This window comes from Cardiocondyla obscurior, linkage group LG21, assembly GCF_019399895.1.
Source record: "Cardiocondyla obscurior isolate alpha-2009 linkage group LG21, Cobs3.1, whole genome shotgun sequence".
Taxonomy (NCBI): Eukaryota; Metazoa; Arthropoda; class Insecta; order Hymenoptera; family Formicidae; genus Cardiocondyla; species Cardiocondyla obscurior.
In genome coordinates, this window is record NC_091884.1 from 2,951,615 (window position 1) to 2,959,995 (window position 8,381).

The 8,381-nt window shown below is 34.6% G+C and overlaps 2 protein-coding genes across 2 annotated transcripts; both read left to right on the top strand.

The window, feature by feature from the left end:
- The first annotated feature begins 407 nt into the window (after positions 1-407).
- LOC139110628 (uncharacterized) lies at positions 408-4,040 on the top strand. The gene has a single exon (XM_070670508.1). It carries the CDS (start codon positions 2,362-2,364, stop codon positions 3,445-3,447), a length of 1,086 nt encoding a protein of 361 aa, XP_070526609.1. The 5' UTR covers positions 408-2,361; the 3' UTR covers positions 3,448-4,040.
- On the top strand, positions 3,592-6,060 carry LOC139110544 (uncharacterized). Its single transcript, XM_070670376.1, has one exon. It carries the CDS (start codon positions 3,592-3,594, stop codon positions 6,058-6,060), a length of 2,469 nt encoding a protein of 822 aa, XP_070526477.1.
- Positions 6,061-8,381: the final 2,321 nt, after the last annotated feature.

Here is an 8,381-nt window from a genome sequence, read left to right on the forward strand (position 1 = left end):
ACTGTATCCATTTTTAGAAGAATGTTCTTTATGTTCTTTATGTCACTTTTGGAATGATGCTCTTCCAAGTCACTGTTGCAAAGTGAGCTGAGCTGCATTTAACAACGTTGGTGACAGCTAACTTTTTTTTTATCAGCTGGACCAACGGTGTAAAAAATGCAACGTATGCCTATGCGACGAGGTAGCATATATTCTCCCATGTGATGGTGAAACAATATACGTGATAAAAAAATCTCTTAGCTCATTATAAAGACATAATGTAGAACATGAATTTTTTTTCGATAGATAAAAAAATTTTTTATATTGTATAAAATCATTATTAACGTTAACATCGTTTCAACATTATTAATACTAATTTTTTGGAAAAAAATGTTTGCAAGTTAAGGATAAAAATATAAACAGTGTAATAAAATAAAAAGCTATAACATAAAGTAAAAAATATTTTTTTTATTAAAAAATTATATTTGATTATCAGTTGGAGCTAACATTAAGATGTAATGTATATACCACGGTGAAATGATATACCGGTGTGAACAGGAAAAAATATGATACGTAGGATAATAAACTTTCAACTCAGAGTTATGCTGTGATAATAATTATAAATTTTTGAAATTTATTATAAAAAGAATAATATTATACATTAAAAATAAGAGCTAACAGTTCGCAATCGATGAATTGATTGTTATCAAAATAACTGCTAATACGTATTGCACTTGTTGCCTCAACACGATTCTTTGCAGCACATGCGATGTTGGAGAATTGTGTATACTTTATATCGATTTGTCCGAGAACAGCTGTCATCCTATCAAATGATATGGTGATACAATCATCGAGATCAATCATCTTGAGATATGTTGACTCAGTCATCATCATTTGTATATTGCCCGATTCGAGACACAGGATATTTAAACCATTCATGTTGTATACTCGAGCTGTCACCAAACCAAGGTATACGAAATCTTGAGGGTTTCCAAATTTATTGTGGAAAAGACTCAGGATGTTTTCTCGATATTCACAAAGTGATTTCCATGATTCGAGAGATAGCAGCATTTCATGCCCCCGGTTATCACCAATGGCGATCTCAACAAAACTCGGTGGGCCAATGTTAACACCGATCTCCAAATACTTGTATCCCGTAGTTGTAAGCGCATACCGTCTACCCAGCAAGCGTATGACACGATGTTTGGTTGAGATGCTATATATAAAAGAAGTTTTTTATTTTAAAAAAGTTTTTCCACAAAATTTTTTAAATCAATACTTACGCATTATTCACATTTGATGTTTTAGCAGTAGTAGTAGTAGTTGGGACGTAGAAATCCATCTGGATAGTTTTTTTCAACGTAATAAAGTTTTTAAAGAAATTGTCGAGAGCGGTAACAGCGCGTCGTTTGATGAACGTTTTGCAACTGATGTAACATTACATTTGTTCTATATATTTTTATACACAAAACCCCACCATAGCTATTACCACCACCATTATTAATAAAATGTGCCAGTCAGCTGAATTGAATCATCATTGCAAACTAGCGAATTTTTTATGCGACGCATATAGGACATATCTGACATGGAATTATCATAAATAGTGAAAGTTTACAATTAGTACAAGATCTATCACATAGCGCATCATGAACATTGATTTCATGTTTGCGTACGAGATGCATTGATACACCTGTATCATTCAAATTAATCATGCATGATGCACATATTGCAATATCACCATTAAGCGTGGAATAATATATAGACATCATACAATGTCTAGTACGCCCATTAAGTGCAGGAATTTGCGATGAGTCTAATGTTATGCGCACACGATCTTCGAGGTCTTCACTCTGATCACTCCTGTAATCGCTATCACTGGACAATGTGACATCGTCTTCATCGTCTTCATCTGATAACTCAAAATCCATCGGTACATCGTCACCATTTATATCATTCAAATTAGCCATCTTTAACAGTTCACGTAAAAAAACTACACTTTGACGGGCGAAGTCACCAAATGTTATGACGAAAAAATCATAAGTTAGCGAAGATTATATTAAAAAGATGCAAAACTTGTCGACACTACTATAAGATCGACAAGCACGTGTCAAAGTGAGACATCAGCAGTTTTTGTCGAGAAATGTGAAGACCAATGCATTTGAGATAATCAAGACACGTGTATTTTTTAAATACCGATTGCGCATATTGTTGAGATAATATTTTACAATTAAAAAAATGCTTACAACAACATATGACTAATATCATGAAAAAAATCATCCTTAATATATTTGATACATATGACGCAATAAAAATAATGCGCATAAAAACCGCTCAGCGTGAATAATATACATCATTAATCGTGTAGAAATCTTGAGAGCAGTAATGGATCAGCGAGAGCAAGAACTAGTGTCACAAGCGGCTCGATTGAATTCACGTGAAGAATTGAATATATGGGAGCAACATTGTGATGAGTACATTGAATCTATTAAAGAACATGGTCGAAATAAACATCCAAGATTATCCGTTGGTGTAAAGCAATCATATGTTGCCAGTATTGCACGTATCGAGAGTTTACGAGATTCAACGCGACAACGTTTCGTTCACGCTGGAGCGGGATATAATACATGCGAGTCAGGACTTCGATGGTTGAAAATAGATACATCTTTCAAAAATCGCATATTAACCGGTGCCATAATCAATTCAAAATATATTGAACCTCGACAATTTCTTGAAGATGCGCGAAACATTGTGCTTAAATGTGTTAGAAATGTTATGCATGAACATCATAATGTAAAAATAAATACTGTGTTTAACGGTGAATTTGTGGCGGGTGATAAAACTGCGAATAAAAGTGTGTGTACGAAAAATAGTGAACTCCTTCACACATGTGATCTATTGGAATGGTATGAGTCGCAAGTCATCGAGCCTATTCTCTCATCTTTAGATGAGTTTCAAGAACGTGATAGCGGCTGGGCATTGTCTCGCATACAAAATCTAACTGTAAATGTTAATAAATACAATCCATTGCATGCAGGGTGTTACATCAAATTGCCGTGTGAAATTAAAATGAAAAGAGCCGTGATCAGTGTGCAATCTACAGATAATGCATGTTTCGCATGGTCGGTTGTAGCAGCGTTATATCCAACTAAAACGCATACTAAGCGATTAACATCATATCCACATTACACAACAGTATTAAATCTTCAAGGTATTGAATTTCCAGTAACCTTGAAACAAATTAAAAAATTTGAAAATCTTAACAATATTTCAATAAATGTATATGCTGTTGAAAAGAAGCAAATTTTACCAATACAACTCACAGAAAAAAAAAGAGACGTGCATATACATTTACTGTACACGCAAGAAGATAAAGATGTTGGACATTTTTCACTAATAAAAAATTTATCACGCCTCATGAGCTCACAGTTAAGCAAGACGAAGAACAGAAAATACTTTTGCGATCGGTAAATATCATAATTTTTTTATGTTATAACATACATTATAAATAATGTATTAATATTATATTTTTTTAGATGTCTACACTATTTTGGCTCCAACGAAAGATTGAAAACACACAGCGTAGATTGTGGAAAAATCAATAAATGTGCAATTATGCTATCGAGTGAAGATGACAAATGGTTAAGTTTTAATAATTATAACAGGAAGGAACGAATGCCATTTGTTGTATATGCTGACCTCGAATGCACTTTGGAAAAGATAAATGCTGATCTTGCAACATCTACATCAGCACAGCAGCATCACAGGGTATTCAGCATAGGGTACTATGTGTGTTGCTCATATGATGACACGTTATCAATGTATCGATTTCGTCGCGGTAATAATTGTGTTTCATGGTTTATCGAAGAACTTAAAAATTTAGCCCACAGCGTAAAGACAATTTTATCTAGCAATGTACCCATGGTAGATTTTACGCAAAATAATTGGGAAGAATTCAAAAGAGCTACGCATTGTCATGTGTGTGAAAAACCGTTTGCAGCTGATGATACGCGAGTGCGTGATCATTGTCATTTAACTGGACGATACAGAGGACCCGCACATTCAAACTGCAATATAAATTATATGGATTCAAATTGTATTCCCATAGTTTTTCACAATTTATCTGGTTATGATGCACATTTTATCATCAAAGAAATATCTACTGCCTATGATGGATCAGTAGAGCTGCTTCCCATTAAAAAAGAAAAATATATATCGTTTACAAAAAATGTGAAAAGTACTACTGATGATAGAAATGACTGTATAAAATTACGATTTATTGATTCATTTAAATTTTTAAATACTAGTCTTGAGAAATTAGCATCTTTTTTAAATAAGGATAAACTGCGAGTGTTACGATATGAATTTTCTAATTTAAGTAATAAAAATTTTGATTTATTAACGCGTAAAGGTGTCCTTCCATATGAATATATCGATTCTATTGAAAAGTTAGAAGATACATGTTTACCACCACGCGAATCGTTTTACAGTTCATTGACAGATGACATAGTATCCGAGAGTGATTATGCACACGCTGTAGATATCTGGCAACAATTTTCAATTCGAACGCTTGGGGAGTACAGCGATTTATATTTAAAAACCGATGTCTTGTTGTTGGCTGACATATTTGAAAATTTTAGAGACAGCTGTATAACGAGTTACAAACTTGATCCAGCGTATTATTATTACACTTTACCTGGTTTTACATGGGACGCGATGTTAAAACATACGAATATTAAATTTGAACTTCTTACCGACATCGACATGGTTATGTTTATTGAACGTGGAATAAGAGGGGGATTAAGCCAATGCTCTGGTAGATATGCTCATGCCAACAATAAGTACATGCAGTCATACGATTCATTGAAACCATCAACATATTTGATGTATTTTGATGTGAATAATTTATATGGATGGGCGATGTGTCAACCGCTGCCATACGCGGATTTTCAATGGGTTGACGATGCTTCTAATTTTGATGTGATAAATGTACCACTAGATTCACCCGATGGTTACATTCTTGAGATTGATTTGGAGTATCCGCAAAAATTACATGACGAGCATGTTGACCTGCCGTTCTGTCCTACACGTGATAAACCGCCAGGTAAGCGGCAGGACAAACTGCTTGCAACTTTATGCGATAAGAAACGTTACATCATTCATTATCGCAATTTGCAACAATGTATTCGTCATGGTCTCCACGTAACAAAAATACATCGCGTATTACAATTTAAGCAATCTCCATGGCTTCGCGTTTATATAGAACTTAATACAAAATTTAGAACGCTTGCTAAAAATAATTTTGAAAAAAATTTATACAAATTGATGAACAATGCTGTATTTGGTAAAACTATGGAGAATGTGCGTAATCACGTTGATGTGAGACTTGTAACACATTGGGAAGGAAGATTTGGCGCTGAGGCGTTGATTGCGAAACCAAATTTTCATAGTCGTAGTATCTTTGCCGAAAATCTTGTGGCTATTGAAATGCATAAACTTGCGGTAAAATTTAACAAACCAATTTATGTTGGTATGTGTATTCTAGACATATCTAAGACATGTTTGTATGAATTTCATCATGAGCATATGCAACTTCTATATCATAATAAATGTAAAATTATGTATACCGATACGGATAGTCTCATATATCATATTGAATGTGATGACGTTTACGAAATTATAAAACATAACATTAACAAATTCGATACGAGCGATTATGCGATTGATAATGCATATGGTCTCCCACGCGTTAATAAAAAAGTACCGGGTTTAATGAAGGATGAAAACAATGGAGCAATTATGACTGAATTCGTTAGACTTAGAGCAAAAATGTATGCTTTGCGAGTCGAGGGTAAAAAGGATACCAAAAAAATTAAAGGTGTTAAAAGTAATGTCGTTGCTAAAAAGATAACGTTTGATGATTACACGCGATGCTTGAATGAGGAAATAGAAATGACTCGTCAGCAAACATGTATAAGATCCAAGTTGCATGAGGTGTATACTATACGTGAGGAGAAAACTGCTCTGAGTCCATATGACGATAAGCAATACATTATACCCGGTTCTACTGAAACTTTACCATAGGGGCATTATAAAATACCACTATAAATAAAAGTTTATATTCTATACTCTTATGTATTATAATATAATATAATAATTTTTTTATTTATGTATTATAATATAATATAAAAATGTTTTGTTTATTTATGTATTAAAATTTTTTATAAAACATTATTCTTGTGTATCCATGAGTTGTGTGAATTATCAAATCCCAACCACTTTACATAAACATTATTTCCATGTTTTTTTAACACTTTTTCAACGAGGTATACATCAGGATTATTTACATGAAGTAATTCCTGTTCATAGAATCCCCCAGCGATGGGTTTTCCACAAGAATCCTCAAGCAAGTATGTTACGGGACTAGTTTTCAACACTTTGACGATTTTAAACACTTCAGTGGACCAATTTGGCGTATAACCTTTTTCAAATAATGTTTTAAACTTGCTCACACGTACTGAATCGCCAACTTTAAATCGTGCTGGAGCAGCGATCTTTATGCGGTTGTAGACCGTAGCCAAGAGCTTACTCGCGTTTGCGTGGGTAACATCAATAGGTCGCATGCCAATAGTTCGATGTTTTCGCGCGTTATAATCCGAAACAAGCTGCTGTAACAAATCAATCCATTTATAATATCCATTGAGCGTCAACATTTTCCACATAGCGTTTTTAAGCGTTCGGTTGAACCGTTCGACAACTGACGCTTTCATTATGGAGTATGTGGAATAATGGTTAATATTATGTTTTTCCAAAAGTTTTTGCACATTTGTGTTATAAAATTCTTTTCCTTTATCAGTTTGAAGATTATTCGGACATCTTTTATCGTTGCGAAAGATCTTTGCAATCGCTGTTGCAACTTCGATACCGCTTTTCGTCTTTAATGGTACAGCCCAAGCATGCTTGCTCAGCACATCGATAACGGTGAATATGTAGTGGTAACCTCGGTTGACACGTGTGTATGGACGCATCTCGACTACATCAGCTTGCCACAAGTCATCATATCCGCGCACTATGACACGCCTTCGAGAAAAATTTCTTCTCGCTGGTGTATGCAATTCGTTTACCAATTGTAGTTTTTCCGAGCTTATTTTCTTCGACATTTTTTAATAGCAACGGCAATGGTAACAGCAATGGTAACAGCAATGGTAACGATAATGGTAATAGCGATGGCAACGGCAACGGCAGCGGCAACGGCAGCGGCAACGGCAATGGCAACAGCAACAGCAACAGCAACAGCAACGGCAACGGCAGCTGTTTAATTCTGTTCACCGCGAATAAATTTATTGCGAAGCGTGTTTACCACAACCTGTAGACTACTCTGTAGTATTTCTATTTTCTTATTCAGTTCATTTAATTGATCATTTAAATTCTGCACATTCTGTTGAACATTATTATTAAATTCCACAATTCCATTCTTTAAAATTCGTAAATTTTGTTGAACATATTGTTTGTTGACAACATCATCATCGTCCAAAGGTTCAGCTACATGCTTAATTTTGCGTGATCGTGCGTCGTAATCAGTGGATGTTACACAGACAGCGTTATCGCGCACGTAATTTCTAACTAACGCATTATATCGATAATGTTGATTAGTATTACTTCCTCCACCATCTTTAAGAAGTGTTCCAAACTTGTTAATCGGCATTTCGATATCAAATGATTAAATTGTGTATGCATACTTCAATTTATAATAAGCCCCACTTCGCGAAGTTCCTCAATAATTGATAAAATCTCATTGTCGTGAGCGTTATGGCCCGCGTAACGTGAGGCTTCGAGCAATCGAAGACGATCTACGAGCTCGTTTGGATCATCCCAATGAACATAATCGATTTTATTATTGTTTAATGTTACAGCGTATGGTATACCCTGTCCAATTTTTTTACTCAGCACAGAAGCGATTATATTTTTATATTTGTGACCCTTGTTACTTTTTACTTGATTTTGAGAATTGTAGTCACGTTTATGTGCATTCGTTGCCATGAGTATACTTTTATAATTTTCTTTATCGATATCAGTATAACTGCTCTCATCGGGAAATCTCATGAAAATCAATTCGTAAAGTCCCACTGTTCCAGGATACTTTTTACCATCTATCAATATATTATCATTTTTATCTAAATCAACACGCTTGTTGCCAATCATCGTTCCATTGTCGTTGAAATAAACTCCGTAAACGCTATCGATGTTAATAGATTTTTTTCCGCTCAAAACAGCGCCTAGATACTTTTGTCCCAACGGTCCATAATGAGTTTGAAGAGTCTTCCAACCTTCTGATGTTCGCAACTTTTGTCGAATAGATGTTACCAGCGGTTCGTCTGCGGTATCGAAAACGTCTTCAATGGAAT